We start from the raw sequence: 19,518 nt of genomic DNA, 5'->3' as shown, positions 1-19,518 counted from the left end.
GAATAAGCTTTGATAATCATTCTCGTTGGGATGACGTGCATGAAATTATTCTTCCTCAACTCCATCTGAACTTCTGTGAATCACATGTTGCTGACTTTTATGTGATGAATTTGAAGAAAAGTAGTTTGGTTTTGTTTTTTCTATTTGTCCCCAAAGTAAAGGGTGTAATGAATGCAATTGCTGTGCTAGCAGTATTTCACAAAACTTCCTGACAGAAACATGATTTTACCTGCTGTTCTGGATGTCGTGAACAAAACAAACGCTTTGCCTCAACTGCTTTTTTGTGTTTTACCTCTATGGTGTGTATGCATCGCTTTTTCCTCTCATGTGCTTGAATATTAATGGGATGGTGGCTGGAGTATGATTAGTCTCCCCTCTTTCAAGCCATAAAAGCAGCTGTGGAGAAGAGGATATTTCCCTTTCATTATGTTCCTTGTGGCCATGGAACCAACTGCTTCTTGTGAATTGTAGCAGTTCATGGTGATCACTCTGCTGTGACTTCAGTGCATTCCTGGGTGCAGAGGGCAGACCCCTGCTTCGCAAGTGAAGTTTGGGGAGCTACTGTGATTAATAATAAGAAAAGGAATTAATAATAATAAGAGGGATAGTGTTGTTCTAACAATTCTGACAACTACCATTCTATGCTGCTTTGATCCTTTAAAAGCAGCTCTGCATTTTAATTTCAAATGGTTTGATGGCGTTTATTAATAGAAGGCTCGTTCTGCAGTAACAATTTCTCTTTGAAGCTCCATCTATGGCTGAGGAGACCATCAGGCCACGCTTGTTCAGGTAGTTTCTGACGTTGGACGCTGCTGGATCTTGCCCTCCTTTTCCTCTGTTAGGAGCCTGATGAGCAGCGTCTCCGCCCTGCTTGACTCTGCTCCAAACACCAAGCAGTTGCGTCCCGACTCTAGCAAGGCCTACCTTGTGTGCAGTTCTCTTTTCTATATATGAAGAAGTAGTGAAGATTTTTAGGGTGTGTATCCCTTTTGGAACAGCAGCAGATGTCTGAAAAGAGGATCATAAAGACAGGCTGCTCTCGGTGGTACAGGTATGAGTACAAAAATGGCCTGGTGAGGGGAAGAGTTACACCAGGCTTATATTGACATAGATAAGAGCAGAATCTGGCCTGGGAAAAGGTGTTTTTCTTTGAACTCCACTATCACACAGTGTAGAGGATAGCAGACTCCAGTCTGATGCTTTCCTTCATCTAAAGCCAGAAATAAAAACCCAAGATAACAGTAACAGTGGTGGAGGAGGAGGGAAAGAAAACATATATACTCGAGTGTTGCATATTTAAGTACTAGTCTTTAAGAGTTTCCTTACTTTCTACGCTTTACTAAGTAAACTTTATTAAATAATTCTTTCCACTTAGTTAAAAAGAATTATTTTTTCTAGAGGAGAAGAATAAACTGAAGAGATGTTTTGTGTTTCATGCCAGAGGACTGAGAAGTAATCTTTCCCAATGCAAGTGAAAGCTCTGAATAGTTGTATACTTGCTTCCACATGAAGAGAGATACTTCAGGAATATAAATTTTAACATGCAGTCTGACTCTCTAGTCTTTTGTAGTGTTTGATCTACTGCTGAATAGATCACAATTGCAGGAAATACTCTGAAACCTTAATAGCTCAAATAATTGTTGCAAGTGCTTCTCAGAGCAAGTGCTGGTTTTTTCCTTAGAAGAAACGTATTTTAAAATTCCCTAGCTAGGGAAAATGCTGTAATAGACTGGAATTGAAGGAATGCTTTAGAGACATACTCACTGATCATAGCTGAAGTGTAACCACTTCACTAGCAGCACGTCCTGTCAATCAATTACAGCCTTTGAAGGTGACCGTGCTGCCACTAGCTCTCTCGTCAGCCCACAGCTCGATGTGCTGGAGAGTTAAAGCAGCCGAGTCAATGCTGATTGCATTAGCTTGTCCACTCACACTCAAAGGGAGAAAACCCTGCCCTCTTTCCACTACCTGTAGAGAGCTCTCTTTCTTCAGAAAATTTCTGGGAAATGAGTAAAGTTACCTCATTGCTTTGTGAACACACTCCCACAAGACGGGGTACAGAACTGAGAGGTGTGCTGTCTCTGGAGCTATGTGTAATGGACTGGGAACTCATGCTGCTCATGATGCTAGAGGGTGGCTGGTCCTGCAGTTCTGTATGGGGGACTTTTTCTAAGACTAGGAGAAATAACTATAGTTTAGAGATTGCTCTTTTAGATCATGCAGCATTGAATTAACTGTTTGCATGAGTGGAGGATTCTTTTGTCTCTTAGGAAAGAGAATATATACTCATGGAGTCTATACAATAACTTCTGGAGTTATTTTTTTCATATAAATATATATAAAATATATTTTCATATAAATAACCTGGTCAAACAGTGGACCAGGTTATTCAGTGAGATTGTGGAGTCTCCATCTGTGGGGATGGTCAAAACCCAACCAGGCACAGCTCTGCTCTAGGGCACCTTGCTGGGAAGTTGGACTAGATGATCTCTGGAGGTGCCTTCTGACCTCTTTGATTAGTGGAAGTGACTTTCAAGATGATCTCTTGCCAATATAAACATTTTAAGAGCTGACACTTTGATAGCCTGGTTTATTTATCACTGAATATGAAATCACTCCAGAAGGAATTAGTCTCCAGTAATCATGAGAATATCTATGACTGTAAGACACCTTCAGCATTCATAATAGAGAAAAAGTGTTACTGGCCAGAGAGAGAGTAAATTATAATGCTTAGATAGCCACTAAATTACAATTACAATGCCTTCTTTTGAGGTTGCTTTGTCTGTGACTTGAGATAAAATAATTTATTTCTGATGGCGGTAACTTGGCATTCAAAGTCACATCACCGAGAGGACTGAATGCAGAATCCTTAAGGTGACCAGTTTGCTGACATCGGTGTGCTACCATGAGAAGACCACTTGGTCTGTTTTCCATGCATTAGAGGATCTTAAACAGTGTCTACCCTTCCACCAAGAGTGTTGTGCGGTGGAAAAGAGGGTGAGGGGAAAGAATGCGGTGCAGTTTTCACCAAAACCACCGAAATGAGAGAAAACCATTTGGTGATGTTTTTCTAGTAAAAGGAATAGGCCTGAAGTTTTGGCAAATGCTCTATAATTTAAACTGGGCCAGATCTTCAGGAGGACTTTCTAATTAATTTGATGAATATTTTGTTGCAAAAGTGAGTCATTTCACATTGTCACGCACACTACGTGGCAGGATTCATTCCCATAGTAAAGGAGGAGGAGTCAACATTTTGGAACCCTTGCAGCAAATAAAATCGAAATTCTACTTCACATCTTATTTTTGCCACTCTTGTATACCAGTAATTTTATACGTGTTCCTTGTGTCGGAACTGGTGTCTAGGATGATGCAAACATGCCACTTTACAGTGATGGAACCCTGGCTCCTCTTCTTGTATAAACTGACAGAAGCTGCTTGACAAAACGAGAGCACAGCACGATTTGTGAGGGTGGGTGTACGCTGTAGCCCTTCGTTCCCAGGGAAGGTGTGGGTGGGCTTGTGAGGTAGCCTGGTGGCACGTAAGTCTTGGGCTGTACAAGTCTGATGGTTACCAAGCTTTGTCAAGGCAGGCAGGAGTGCTGACAGCCCAAACTGACACCATAATGGGTAACTGGGAACAGCAATGTGGTGTGCTCTGCTCTGGCTAGCTGCAAAAGCTTGCTTTCCATATCCAAGCGCACAAGACTCTGGAAAATGCAGAAATACAAGTTTTACCCAGAGTATCCATGCTTCAAATCAAGACATAGGCAGACATTTGCTTTTTCTTAAGGGAAGCTTCAGAGGACAAGCAGATGTCCTCACCTCACTATTCTTTTAACACCTTGTTTATTGCATGAGTTGTAATTTTCCCTTTTTAAAGTGTTTTCCCTGCAAAAGAGCTCATGCTCCGCAGTTAAAAACTGACTTCATCTCTGAGAAGCTTTTGTTTAGCTTTTCAGATCTTCTAATATAAAGCTTTCCCTCTGGAAGTGACCTTCTATATGGTTTAAAAAGAGAGGTGGCAGTTTCAAGAGAAAAACATTGTTTTTCATAGTGAGAGAAGAATTGGTCTATTGGGTGTTTTTCCTCTTTCATAACTGAATTAGGATATGAAATTATTGATCATGAGAACGTAAAATTGCATTTCTTTGTTTTAAAGGAGGTAAATAATGATACAAGGTGTACCTTAGATGGCTCTGTGTTACTGGGGGTGATTCTTAACTTTTCTGATATCCTAGCTTTGGAGAAATGGTGCGTCAGAAGCAGAGGGCACCACCGTTAAAAATTATGTGGTCACTTATGCTACACATTTAAATCTAACAAATGTGACCTTGGGTAATGCCATTCTCATCTGCACTGTAGTGACATCAACATGAAAGGTGGTGTTTGGGTTACTGTTTGCAGCTGTACAAAGGTGATAAGCCTTTCCCAGGTAAAAAGTTGCCTTGATGGTTTGGTTTGGCTTATGATTGGCTTCATTTGAAAAAATACTGGTGTTGTGATTGATGCTGTATTTCACTAGTGCTGCTGATTGTTTTATTTGAAGCTGTAGAGGAATCTCCATGCTGAACTCCCTGGAGGAACTTGGAAAGATGATAAATGCAGCCTTTTTTAGGCATTGTGTCTCTGTAATCCTGATGGGCAGTCCAGACTCGTGGCAGAGGTTCCTAACAAACAGCATATGAGCTTTGAAGCTCTTTGAAATTCGGCTGGCAAATCTTTTTCTTCGTCGTTACTAATGGTCCTGGCAGTTTCACTTGCCATCTGTTTTCCTGCTACAGATAACATAAAGCTGCATCCTTTCTTACTCATGCAACTTCAAGGCTGATTTTTGGGCACAGTTTTACTTGATCTACTGATTGTTAGCCGAAGCTGTTTCTTAATGATAGGGAGAAGCAGAAATTAAATTATGTTTTGGATTAAACAAGAGAGCAGTAGACTGGAGCTGTAGGTCCTTAGAGCTGATATGTTAGGTCCGGTGGACAGTAAGAGCTTTAAAATTTGCATTGCACACACTGTTTAGCTATTTCAGTCAAAGCTGATAAAGATTGAACTACTTCTCATTAAAGTAAATAGGTATAAATACTCTTAAAAATTTGTTTAGAAGCTAGAGTAATTGCATATTGCACATCAAATAATATTAAGAGCTCGAGTGTTTTGATAAGCCAGGGCAGAACTGTAATTGCACCCAGTTTTTATGACAATTTCATGCTTGAAAAGTTACCTGTCATGTTGAACATCCAAAATTATTAGTCCTTCTGGAAGACACAGGCCTAAATAAAGATATTAGCAACCTTATTTATTGATGTCCCTTGACTTTTGGAATTTGTCCATGTTATGTATGCCATAGAGCAGCTCACGGTGTTAACTGATAGCAGGCACGTGCATGAAAGGAGCTTGCAGAATAGTAGGCATTGACTCCACACAGACTATACAGTTTACCTCTAAAGGAGAAAGGATATCTGGCCCCACTGAGAAGCAATGGGACCAGATATCTTCATATTGCACCTTTTAAAGTCTGAAGTAAGACCTAGAGAAAAGAGTCCATATTATGGAAATAAATTCTGTGTGTCATGGTCTTTGAGAGTGAAAAATGTATGTACATGCACATGCAATAGTGCCAGAAGCGGTGAGTAAACCAAGGAAGAACAGATTTGTTTCTGGCCAATAAAGTCACAATTTGTGCATGAAGAGATGCAGCAAGTGAGGAACAGAGTATTATGGCTATGGTCACCTGGTTAAACCACAGAGGAAGCTAATACATGGCAAATGGTGAACAGCAGAAGTGTGATAAATGCACCTGTTTTGCATATTATTTTCTATTTTTTGTTAAACTCGCAGAGGTGAGTTTCAGGTTTAGGTTCTCTTATGCTCATTTTATCTATACTCTAAATTTAATTTAGCATCACTGTCCTGTAAATTGCAGACTTTGAAGAATTACCTCATTACTCTGGTTTGTAGCTTACTTAATTTTGTATTTCTGTCTATGCTACCAGCCTGCAGGGGTTTTTTAAAGTGAATTTCTTCCTGAGTGTCTGTAATTTGTTTTTAGTTCATTTCTGTCTAGATTGGCAACTGTTATAAATCAGCATAGTCATAACAGTTCCACTGAGCTAGTCTGCCTGTTTTCATATCAATTTTCTCACAGTTCAGGATGAACTTCAGCCATCTTCATTCTGGTAAAACTCATGTTTCTTCTCTGTGAACTTCTGTAGTAACAACTGCTAAAGGAATTGGCCTGATTTGAATGTGGGGTTTTTTTTTCCTTTATAATTTGTGTTTGATTCAGATGGTAAATAGTATCTATAGTTCTAGGACAACACTTAAGTAATCCTACTCAGCAATTTTTTCCTTACACTGTTGCGATCCTGTTAATTGCAAGAAGCTCTTATGAAAATTGCTATTTAAAATACAAGCACTTCTATAACGGTCAATAATAGATGCCCAGAGAGAAAGTATAAAAAGCTGGGTATCAGGCAGTGCCGTGTGTCATATACTAATACAGCGTAGAGTAAAATGCTCGTTGACATAAGAAAGCATATAGATGTATGACTCATTCAAGGAAAAAAGTTTTTCCCAATACAGTTAGGTTCTAATACTGAAGGAAAAAAACAGCATGCAATAGTCTGAATTGGAATAGTTCTCCCTTTTTTAGCCACTTCGAAATATACTGTGAAAAGGCAAAAACTGAAGTGAATAATGATTTATGAGAGGATCGATGTTTCTATAACATTAAAAAATACATAATTGAATCACTAGCATTAAAAAAACCCACAAACTGAATTACTATTTCATTTGTGTGTCTTGATACTACCAATTCTTTTGGCCTGCCTTTACGACTACTTTCGCATACCTGTGACTGTATCCCCCAAGTAGTTGAACAGAAATTAATGCACGAACCTACTTAAACAATTTACATGGGACTGTGTTTCCCAGATCAGCTTCTTAAGAAGCAAAAAGCTTGTTTTAGTTTGCTTCATGACTTGACTAAAGCATTTGCTGTGGAATTAAAATATTTTCCAAACATATTCCGCAAGATGGTGGTGGTACAGTTCTTTTGTTCAGTTTGACTTCTTGGCTTATTCACAACAAGAGAAAAATGAGATATCAGCACTTCAGCTATTCAGAAAGATGATAGTAGCCATTTCCATGAATACCCCTGTGGAACATGGAGAAGATCTCTCTGGAGCTGACGTCCTCTAGCTCTTCACAACCCCTGGCAACATCCCGCAAGCAAAGGACAGGTCACAAAGTCAACCACTGATGGGGAGGAAAGATGCGCTTTGATGTAAGTGCTGACACAAGCAGTTACAGTCTGTCACTTTTCTTTCTCTGTTTTAAATGTAGAATGAAGAAGGTTTCCTGCAGGAGGGAATGGTGAATAATACAGATGTTCCCATGGATCCTGAGAATGAGGCTTATGAAATGCCTCCAGAGGTAAATCTGTTGTGGTGTTTGCTGTGAATGCATTTAGGAGAAGGGCATGGGAGGGAGTGGCATGCTGGAGTTACGTTAGCCTGGCACAGGCTGATGCTGTGGGCTGCAAGGGCCCAGCAGAAACATGGTCTCTTTGGCCAAGATCTCCCAGAGGTATAGTGCTGGGAATCAGAAAATCTGCTGCTTTCTCGATAATGAGGAAGTTTAACGGGAAAATATTGTGTGTGTTTTGAAACACTTGTGCCTGGGTACCTGAGTAATCCATAGTAAACTTGTATCTTTTTCTTACATTTGATAGGGAATATGGGAAAAACTGCATCTTCATAGATTGTTTTAATAGCTCAGCCATTTATCAAAGCATCATGCTTTGTAAAACATGATAATTCATTATTAGACTCTTAATGCAATTATGGGAGTAAATTATTTTGTTGGTTTTCATGAACCTGCTATCTAAAATATTACTACGATGTCTGGCATGATGCATTGGTAGTTGGAGTGGCAGCTCTACAATAGTGCAGATAATTAGGCTGAAAATGAGAGGTATAAAACATCCAGTAAAAGCCTTAAAGGCACACTTGGTTGCTAACACCTTGAATATCACTGAAATTATGGGGGCTGCTCACATACCCGTAGTTAAACACACATTTAAATCATTTACTGACTTGTACGAGCATCCACAGCACCTAGTGCGCTGTTCCACCCAGAGCAGTCTTCCGCTCTCTCCAAGTGCATTGCCACGGGTGGCCTCCTGGGTTCCTGGCAACATCACCTGAATAACATATTAACCACTTTAAAAGCCTAATTATCCTGTAAATATCACAACTTGTAAGGTACAGTATCTGGAAGAATAATAATAAATGGTAAGATCCTGATCACACCAAAATCCATAATATTTTGGCATTGAATCCACTAGGACTAGAACAAGCAATGAAAGTAAGATGTGTTTATCTAAAGTGCTAGTAGTGCTGATTTCTGCTCTCCTCATTAGGAAGAGTATCAAGACTATGAACCTGAAGCATGAGAGTCCTTTCCTTCCTTTGTATCTCCTGAAATCTACTAACTACTAAAGACATCCCATCCTGTACAAGTGCTGAGTTCCAATGTGCCCAGTCGTAAAATTTTTTTACCGTTTTTAAAGTGTATTTTGAAGTCTTCCATCAGCAATGATTGGAGTATCTGTGACTGCATCCACCTTGTTTCAGCATTTCCCTCCTGCTGAAATGAAAGCTGGTTGGCGGGGTCATTGTTGTGCTGTGGATATTGTGGCTTCAAGTTTAAAAGTTAAAAAAGAAAATATTAAATAAAAACACCTAAGTGTCTACTGCTTATTTCTAACTCTGTACATGTTTTGTTGATAGGCTGTCAGTAATTTGATATTGTTTATGATACAATTTTTATTTGTTTCCTATGACTATTCTTTCTGTGCAGAGATGACTTATTGTGAGAGCTTTATATATATGTGTATGTATTATATATATAAAAAAGTAACTGAGCATGAACTATGCACCTATAAATATTAGCTGTTGAAATTTTACTGTTTTGTCATGTGTTTTATTAACTTGTGTCTGTAAATAATGGTGTTCAACCGAAGCGAATAAAATGTAACCCATTAAAAATTAACTTCTGAATTAGTGATGATTTATAACACCTTCTTTCCTCTTCAAGAGCCCCTTGCTAAAGCGTTCAGACTGTGTTGCTTCCTGTGAAGGGACTGGAGGAACAAAACCAGCAAATGGAAGCCCAGTCTGTACAAAAACAGGATGAAGAATGAGCGTATCAGGGCTGGTACTTTGGCCGGAGTAAATCGTTGACAAAATAGATTCATTTGTAGCGCTAAAAAACTCTCTGTTGTGAGGAGAACCTAAGAGTGAATGAAGCCATTAATAATGGTCTGCAGCAGATTATCAGGAAATCGTGATGCCCTTGGAAGAATTACTGGCTTAAGGTTGTAAAAGTGCTGGACTATACAGAAGAGTGATGGATTGGTTGCAATCAATTTGTCTTGTATGAAGTCTTATTTAGCAAAAGTACAGTCTACTGTACTGTCTGGTTTTAGACACGGTAATTTTAGTTATTATGTGGCGTGGATACTTTTCCATATAGTAAAAGGATTTAAATGTGACATGTTTTTACTTCTCTCATGTTTTATTATCTGTTATTTTGGATCAAATGTTACCTCTAACCTGGATGATACAGTGGTTTTTTGTTTAAAGTTCTCTATCCTAAGTAGGATTTTGAACTTCCCTTACAGCTAGTCTTTCCAATATTCTGGGGCATGGATCTTAAAGCAGATAAATATCATTGTCTGGTTTTGTAAATGGGGAAACTTAGGCACAACCACATAATGTGTGTTACTGGTATGTACAAAAAGGCTTTGGTATGTTTGTACTGGTATGTAACCCAGAGGCTTTGGAACTCTCCAACTTGTTCTTGAACTGAGCTCCTTTCTGGCTTTCTGCAACCTTCCTGGTATCAGCACGCCCAACATGGAATAGATCTTTCCAGGTATGTCCCCATCCCAGCCATATACAGTGGGAGCTGGCGATGTAATACTGTGAGCCAAAATCACATTAACGTGTCGGTTTCACAATGCTTAGAAAACCAGTGCTTCGATTTCCCATGTCATGTCCAAGACCCGACCTCATATTTCTAAGGAATTTCATTTATTTCAGAAGAATTGCTGTCCAGTTCTTTTTAAAAAGCAATTAAAAATCTCCTGTATCATTTCAAATAATTTGCAGATATTTTAATCAATAGTTAAATTGCTTAATGGAGCCTGAAGTCCTGTGCTCTTTTGCAGAAATCTTTCATGTTAACCCACTAACTGTTTGCAGTCCCCTTCACAGGTGATGTGTCAAAAGAATCTCTTGACCTGGACATCTCAACTGTTAAAATTCATCTTAATGCCTCAGTGGCAAATCTATTGAAAATGAATATCAGGACAGGGCACAACCTAAGATACTTCTTTTTTCATTATTAATGTTGTTTAAGGATCTTTCTGTACTAGCAGAAAGATTTGGGAAGAAAATCCCAGTGATGTAGTGCGATTTTTTTTTTTTTTTTTTTTTTTTTTTTTTTTATTTCCCCAGCATGGTAGCAAGGACTTATCCACCAAAAGGAACAGCTGAGAGCAGTCAGATGCCTGATACTTCAGGAAATAATACCGGAAACAGCAGCCTAAGTAGAACACCTATTTCTGTTGTTCGTCTTCTCTTCCACAGCCCACAGGTCTTGATTGCTCTATTGTTTCTCTATTAGGGAATCAAATTAAACTGTTTGGTTGCTCGCATGTTGCAAATAAGTCATGCAATTCTTAAATAAGCTGTGGGGAGCAGTATGTCATAAAAACAGTAATAAGAATAAATTGACTCCTGAGAATGGCTCATTGTCTGAGCATGTAGGAGTTAATTATTTTCTTTCATAGGTTAACATCAGCAAGTCATTCAGAGTTTTCAGGTCGTTTAAAACGTACCATAGGCGAACAGTTTAGTTCTTGTGCCTCTTGCAAACATGCCCTGAAATGGCCCTGAAAGTCCATGGGACCCCTGGTTACTATGGCAGCACAGTGTGATGCACTGCTCTGATAACGAGCTACATTTTAATTAGATTCCTTAAGGGCTGACTGACCATCCTTTCCAGGTAAACTAAATGCCATTTTGTCTTATTTTCTGCAGTGAGATGAATAGTGACACACAGATTGCATATGTCGGAATTGTGTTGGATGCTGAAGCTGAACTAAATAAGTACTGCTGTATTCAGATTTTTTTAAGTGTCTGTCCTTGGTATTAGAAAACACTTCTAATGTTATGATAACATTTGCTTAAGCAATGCCTGCTAGAGAGGAATATGCCTCAGAGCTCTCTTTTCCTTAAAAGCCTAGATTTCAACTCAAACCGAAAGCAATATTCTGTCCTCAAATTACGGCTTACTAATGAGTCTCACCATATCCCAGTCCTCCAGGGAAAAAACACACGTTGCTTTTTTGTTCCATTTTGACAGCTTTAATTGGTCATATAATGGTTCCTAATTAGACACATTGTAATCATGTTTTTATTACTGTAAATCATAGTGTTAATACTTGTGTTACATGCTTTTCATATAATGACTTTCAAGTCATTGTATTTGTCTGAGGGATAAGGCAAGAAATGCCCTCCTACCCCCACCAAGACTTCTCTTCATTCCCTTGAGATAGTTGTAGGCAAATTAAGGTAAATTACAACGTCCTAAACTCAGGAAAAAATAACATGCCTGCATCTCTTCAGGAAGGACAGATTTTATTCATCCTGGCTTTCATAGTGTGGGCAGTCTAGGCTCAGCAATTCTCATGTGGAAGCATCTGACATGGACAATCAGCTGACATGCGGCAAACTCGGAGTAGACACCTCTGCTTCCAAGAGCTGGGAGACTGGAAGATTCAGAGTTGTCCATTTAATGGCTGAAATGCTTCCAGGAGCGCAACGGAAGACAGGTAAAGAATGGCTGCCTGTGCTTATTCATAAAATCTTAATATACCAAGTAGAACTACTTAATTGCTTCTAAGATTTGATCCAAAGTTCATTGAAATCAAAAGAAAGATTCCAACTGGTTTCACATGAGTGTTTTAGGACACCCACAGCTCCAGTACACATTTGACCTCATACAAATTATGGGTGGCAGTGTGTACTGATATGATGAGTTTCCAGTTCTTTTTTGTATGCTTTTTAGGGAGAAAATAAGTGCTGAAACCCTTGCTTCTAGAAATTTCCTAACGCACTGGCTGTACAGTACTTTTTTTGTCAGATAGATGGTGTGCAGCAGAAGTGATGCTCCAGGGCTCTGATCCCTAATTCACTGAAAATAAAGGGAGTCTTTTTGTTGCTTTGTGTGGGTGTGGATGATTCCTGGTGCCTCTCTTAAGTCTATGTAGAACTGAGAGAATGCAGAGATCGGATGATCAAGGTCCCTCTGCAGAATATGCAAAAGTGGCAGAAAAAGAAAGATTACCATAAAATCCCACAGCTAAGTCCTCACCAGGCTTTTTTAGCAGCACTGCAGTCTTACATACTGGCAAATACCATATTGTAAATACTGCATGGTACAGCATACCTCAGATGTTGGGTTTGAGTGGAGTAGTTGCCCTCAGGTATTGCAACCTTGGAGGTAATTACTCCTTCAGGTAATTGATATTTAATAACATATTAATGCAAACTAAATCTTCTGTTGCACTCTGGAATAGCTTAGGAGGTAAGTGGCAGAAGATAGATGATTCCCCGATACTGGTTTTGGGTTTGATTTCAGTCTACACAAGGCTTCCAGTGACATTGATTTTATTATCTGATACTTCTTGGCCCCTACCTTGAGGCTTTCAATACTACTGGAAAAGACACTAATAATGGTCTTCACAGGGTATCATCATTCTACTTGGATATACACAGGTCTGAACTAGAAGCATTAGTTTTCACATAAGCAGACCTGTTCTTGAGTTACAGTAACCAAAAGTAAACAAGATCTTAGACTTTAGTGTCTCCATGCTGCATTTTTAATGGAAAATATAATCTGTTTAAATGCAGACATAAACAACTCATCTCAAGCCTATCTGACATTTAACGTGTAACTCAGAAGGTTCCTCTGATCTAAAAAAGGCTGGCAGATGGAGAAACAGCAGGTGGAACCTCAGATGAGACAGCCAAGAGGTAACAAACAGGATAGGAAACTAGGTCAGATGAGATTTCTTCCACATTGGAAGAAATGCTTTGAAAATGCTTCCTCTAGTGGATGTATGAAAGTGGGTTTTCAGCATTTTCCATTAGTATTCGCATCTCTGAATAGGTCAGAGTCTATCAGCATCTGATACATCTATAGGGCATATTCCTGTGGAAAAGGTGAACATCTGAGATTTACAGGTGTACTTTTTTCAGCTTCAGCATTGGAGATGTCTTTATAAGAGGCCAGAGCACCCATGTGTTTCTGATGATCAACTTGAGATTTAACAGGGAGAATGTTGTTACGAAAAGCCAACTGCTGAGATACCTCAATTTCTTTTCTTTATCTCTCTACTCTTCCATTTGTCTCTTTCTCTCCGCTAATCTGCTAGATTTTCAGAGGGTTAGACTGTACTCTGTCCTCATTGCCGAGTGCCCGTTTTATGGCAAAACCTTATTCCAGCCATTATGTATAGTACATTGTGATGAGGTTGCAAGCATGCCTGGAGAGTTGGGATTTAGTCTTTGACCCTCCCTCTAAAAGGAGGAAGGCTCGCAGCTCTCCTTCTCCTCAGGATGCTCCCATCGCTGCTGTATCCAAAGACATGGCAAAGCAGAGGCACTGCCCGAAAGCACTGAGTTGGAGAGGTACAGTGGCTGTTTAAGGAAGGCAAAGGAGGAGGTTGGAGAAGCAAAACAGGCATGAGAGCCTTGCTGAGAATTGGCTGGCATTCATCCTGCCTCTCTCCCCCCAGCTGTGCTCCTGGTGTCAGAGACTAATGATAGAAAATAGCCCGTGGTTTTACAATGCTTCCAGGAACAGGCACCTCAAGGAGCCAGGTAAATTCAGAACAGGGCTGCTTTGCTCTCCGTGAGGCACAATTCCTCTGCTGTTTGAGGAGACTTGGCTTTTTATGTTGAATTCCCTTTTTGACTTTTCTGTCACATGAAGTCTCCTGTACCAAGAAAATAAAGGCAATTGACTGAGGAGTGTTCTAGCTTATAAAACAAAGTATGAAAGCTGATTTTTATCAGTCTCCTGCGTAGAAAAAGGAATTGTGCAATGCCCATAGGGCTATTATCCTCTGTTGTTTGATGGAGTTTTATTCATGTGAATTTCTGTTGTAAAATTCTGTGAAGCTTTGCAAAAATAACAAAGATGGTCATCTAATGTTAGCATTTGGTAAGATGGCATCCTGCTCAACTGGTTACATTGCCCACTTCCCAAAACCAGAAAAATCTTACAAGGAGCAGCCTTAGCAAGAAAACAAGACAGTGCTGTTGAGTAGAAGTGAACAAACATGCTAATAGTGAAAATGTAAAGAACAATAATTTACTAATGCTGTGTAATAAGGCCAAAATTAAATCTGTTGCCTCGATCAGCTGAGCGACAACTTTCATTGGCAAAGAAAAGTGATGGCAGGTCCCAAGAAACACTTGAAACAAAACTCCTATTTATTCAGCCCCCTCACTCCAAAATTGAGTTCCGTCCTGGCCCAGATTTGCAGCGAGACTGTGATATATTTCCGTTGAATAACTGGATATTCTTAGGTGTGAAATAAATGAAAGTGAATTCAAAGCCTTCCATTTTCTTTTTCGTTCTCAGTTTTATGAAAGCTCAACTAATTTAAATATGATAATTCCAGTCTGTTACAGTCTGTACAAAAGGCAGTTGCTGTGCATTAAAGGGACGGATCTCCTTTATTAACGTATTCCATGGACAGATGGGTTTCTCCTACCATTAGGATTTGCTTAATACCTGCATGTTTATAATCCAGGTGTACTGTTAACTGCATCTGATAGAGACTTGCTATTTGGAAAATGCTTGAAGAAAGGAAAGGAATTGTCCTCTTATTTTTTTCAACATTCATACATTTTATAATGTCTGAAACATGATTTTACACATCCTTATGAGGACACCATCTTGGATCACATTGGATACATAAAAGTATACATATGTATGTTTTTTTTAATGGATATTCTCTATGGGTAAGTACATATGGGCATTACCATCAAGTAGAGTGCTACTTCTCTAATAATGGTCTTCGTTGGGGGGGGATTATCCCAAAAACAAGGAATGTATTTTTAAGGTGTTTTATTATAAATACTAGGTAACATATTTGAAAGCTTCCAGATTCTAGCCTCACAACTAACATGCCAAGTCTGCATTAGTAGAGTTTTGCAAATGTAACCACACAACTTTACAAATCCAGATGTGGCTTATCTTAGCTACGGCGTGGGGTTACCAACATTGTTTGGTCCCTTACAGTGAATTACGCTGTATTAATAAAGATGCACTGTTGCTGCTACACTTCTGGACTAGCTGTTCCTGATGATACAGCTACATCAGTCGAGAATCGTGTTTATTCTCGCCCATGTTGTGTTTAGTGCTCTTTCAGGGGCTGAAGCACTTGTCACAGTGCCAGTTCCACTTAACTGAGCGTGATAATAAAAGCACCCTACCCAGAAACCTTGGCATCGCCTAGTTACACAATGGATTTCTTGGCAAACCTTTATTATGTGGCGTTGACCTTCTGCTCCTAGGAGCAGCGTGGTTTTTCTGAACCCCTGACTGCCAGTGGGACGTTGGCTGCTACGTGACCATGAACAAGATCTTCGTATCTTCAGTTCATTGTAGAGCATCATGTAAACAATCATGTCAAGTCAGGGTAGTCTGACTCTCCCTCATGAACACATAAGCTACGCTGCTTAAATAAAGGGAATTATCCTGAGCTCGAATATACCTAAATAGAAGAGTGCTTAGCACAGCAGCTCTGACCTGGAGCAGCTTGATGGCAAGGCAGCTCCAGGAGGACGTTAGCTGGCTAATGCAAGTCAGTCTAGAGGAAATGAAAGCACAAGCACACGCTCCCTCGGGAGAGTGGGTAGATCTGAAAGAAGAGAATTGGTGGTGAGAGGAGTGCACTTTAGGGAGAAACAGCATTTAATACATTGATAAATCACCCATTCTCTCTCTTTAATCACTTTGTCTTGTCTTGCATGTCACAATGTTGCTGGAGAAAAGGTCATTGCCTATTCCATGACAGTTCACTCTCTAGTACAATGAGACCCCAGATATTACTGAAATATAAGTGAAGTGTGAGCATAATACTGTCAAAATGGGAGGTTCATGAGTCAGGTGTGTTACCTCAAGAGACCCTTTTGAAATCCACAGGAGAACAGTACAGGTGGCATTGGAGCAGAGTTCAGCTCTCAGCCCCTGCGGGCTACTTCGACTCTTTGTAAACACTTGCCTGAGTTCCTGCCAGCCTTCTCATTACACAAAACACAGGTGCTGCCATGGAAGATCAAGTTTAAGTTTACTCAACAGCAAAGAATTTTGGCATTGTTTAAAACAGTGTACCTGTGCCTGCTCAGCTCCCATTGCTGAGCATCTGAACCAGCTCTACCTATGCCTAGCTGACAGGGATGTAGTTTTCGGAGAAGGTGCTGACTTAAAAGTGAGATTTACGTTATCTCGTCGGGGAAACTGGGAAGGAAAGGAAGAAGAGCATGTGGCTGCACTTTTGCAAAAAGCGGATCCTTTCGAGGGTTAAGTGGGAAGTATTGCTTTGCTGTTTCTTCAGTACCTGCAGAAGTAGTGCACCCAGTGTAGGGCTGTGCCTTCTGCCCTTGTGTCCGTGATGGGCGTGAAGGGTTGCCATTAGAAAATTAAATCAATGGACAAGTGCAGGTCCTGCAACACTGTAGCACAGCAAGGGCATCCTTTGGTAATGTAAGGTATAGAGGCAGACTTGAATTCAAATTCTGCTAATCGTTAATGGTACTGTGGTATGAAAGTCAGCCCAGCTGAATTTATGACCCCAACTGTAAAACAGAAATAGCTGCACTTGTAAAGTGCTCACAGATCTGAGAGGTGTTGTTATTGCTAGTTCTGAAGCTAATCTGATGCCCTTGACTAATATGGACATAATATGGCAGAAGATAACTGGAAATTAATTTGTAGCAAGTTGACACAGTTTGATGTTTCTTCTCCTCTGCCTTCTCCTGTCACAGGTTTTTACATCTTTTAGCAGAGCTGAGTGGCTGTCTTGACTTTAAGAAACACAGCACAAGATCAAGACAACTGAGCTGAATGAGATAGCAGACTTTCCTGTGTCATGGAGGTATTACTGCTAAAGTGTCCATACCATACTGTTCATAGAAGTCTGACTTTTAAAAAAGGAAGCATTACTACAAGGATTTTTTTTTAAATCTTATTTATAATTCTACTGGTGGCAAAGACCAACAGCAGGTCTTTTCCTCCAACTTCTTAATTTAAACTGAAAGCAAATAATGACTTGAGTTAGATGTAAAATGGAAAAGAATAATTTCTAGTTTTCTCATTAAATAAGCTGAAGCATGAACGTTCATATGTGTATCATTAATTCGCACATCAGCTTCCAGCGGAGGTACTTGAAGATTGTGTGTCCATCTTCCCTGGCCTGGGGTCATGTCCCAGCCACATCCTGATCCCAAGACCCGGATCCCTACTGTAGTGACCCCTGGGCTAAAGGAGAGCTGTGACTTGCTCTGATCAGCTCTGAGCTTGTTGATGGGGGCAGCAAGACTCCAGTTCATGCTCTGGTATTGTTGTGCCCAAATGTTAGGAATTGGAGTGCATCCTTCCTAGCCGCTTTTTTACCTCCAGGATCTAGAAAGAATTCCACTCTCAAAAAAGAATGGTTCTGGTGCTGTTCCCAAAGCACTTCTGCCAAAGAATAGTCTTTTTTTTCCTCTTTTATTTTTTATCCTTGTCTTTCTGCTGATCTTACTGTGTTTAGTTACAAAGCCAAAGATGTATTGACTCTCAGGTCACAACCTTGCACATCCCTAATTCCCAGTGGAATCTCTTTAGAGACGTGATGTACAGAAAGCATAGGATCGGGACAACTGGAGATGCACTGACATTAAAAAATAAATGTTTTTTTGTAGAGCCAAGAGGAAACCTTGGAATAAGTGGTCCAGATGAGAACCAGGTGTGAACAGGCACAGGAGAAGCAAAAATCATGGAATCATAGAACGATTTGGGTTGGAAGGGGCCTTCAAGATCATCTAGTTCCAACCCCTGCCATGGGCAGGGACATCTTCCACTAGATCAGGTTGCTCAGAGCCTCATCCAACCTGGCCTTGAACAATTCCAGGGACGGGCATCCACAGCTTCTCTGGGCGACAAAATCCATTTATAACTGTAGGGACAATTAAAAGTCAGGCAGACCTCAGAGTCTAGATTCAATTAATCTGCTCATTGCAATCTAAATAGTTTATTTTCATGCTTGTTAATCTGATTTCCTTTTCCAGAAAGGAGACTGAGGTCACCTTGCTGTTGATTTTGAATCCCACTTTGCACAGTATTTTGCGATTCAAAAATCCTACAAGAAGCCGTTTCTTCCTCCTGCCACCGAGAGCATCCAGGCTTCAGATTTCTGCCTCGCTCTTTGCTGATGTGTGTCAGATTTACCTTCTTCAAAAGTAACTTGCTACAATTTTTGTGAGAGTACAAGGCTTTACCACTTGAGAAAAGCTTGCTGAAGCACAGAGGGATCTATCACTTTCCTGTTGGCATTCTCCCAGGTTCACACAGTGCTGTACTTTCAGTGACGTTTTTAATGGTACTGTTTGTAAGAAAATCAGTATTTGTGAGTGTCATATACCGTTTATCGGCCAGCTCGATGGTGTGTTTTCTGATGAGATTGTAAATTCTCTAGACAAGTCTGCAGCCTGTTTCAGATCTCGCTTTTACAGTACTTACATACCCATGAAATCCCAATCCCAGGTGCTTCAGATATTGTTATTTATTGTCTGCATTAGAAGAGCATTCTCAGGCCCTATGATTGGGCCAGGAGCTTTAAAACACCAGGCTACAGAAACAGACCTGACACAGAGTATAAATGGATTAGCTGCTATTTATAAAGCTGAAAGGGATATGAGTTTTTGGTGACTTTTTAGAACATCTGGCATATCCCCAGTGCCATGCAAATAAACAACAACATTGCAGGGAAAGGCTGTGAAATACTCTCATTTTAAATGCCATCAGTCCTCCATTTGTCACAAATTGCATATGCTTGAGGGTGAGGGAGATTGTTTTTCAGAATCAATTGGAAAAAACCCAAGATTGTAGGCTGGCCTGCTGGGGATTGAGTGCTGACCCTCCGATGCAATGTTCTTGTGTTCTCTGATGAAAGAGTGGGTAAACTGTAGAGAGCTGTTGGCAACTGAGCACCAAATAGCAGGATAAGCCGGCGCTCGGCATGCTCCTGGCTTTGTTAGGATGTCACCGCGAGGTCAGGGCCAAGTGTTCCCCCTCCGAAGCTGTACGATCACACCTTACCTCTTGAACACAGGAACGAGAGCGCTCTGGCCAGTATCTCTGCTGAAGTGATACTGTTGGAAAACCGAT

The 19,518-nt window shown here is 40.1% G+C and overlaps 1 protein-coding gene across 1 annotated transcript in view; it reads left to right on the top strand.

The window, feature by feature from the left end:
* SNCA (synuclein alpha) overlaps nucleotides 1-8,458 on the top strand; it is a 64,271-nt gene extending 55,813 nt beyond the window's left edge. The window contains exons 4-5 of the mRNA XM_009979349.2: nucleotides 7,348-7,437; nucleotides 8,426-8,458. Of these exons, the coding sequence (XP_009977651.2) occupies nucleotides 7,348-7,437; nucleotides 8,426-8,458 (123 nt within the window). The remainder of the gene's footprint in view (nucleotides 1-7,347; nucleotides 7,438-8,425) is intronic.
* The last annotated feature ends 11,060 nt before the right edge of the window (nucleotides 8,459-19,518 follow it).

Source organism: Tauraco erythrolophus, chromosome 5 (genome assembly GCF_009769465.1).
Source record: "Tauraco erythrolophus isolate bTauEry1 chromosome 5, bTauEry1.pri, whole genome shotgun sequence".
Lineage (NCBI taxonomy): Eukaryota > Metazoa > Chordata > Aves > Musophagiformes > Musophagidae > Tauraco > Tauraco erythrolophus.
This window is presented reverse-complemented; position numbering and strand designations above follow the sequence as displayed.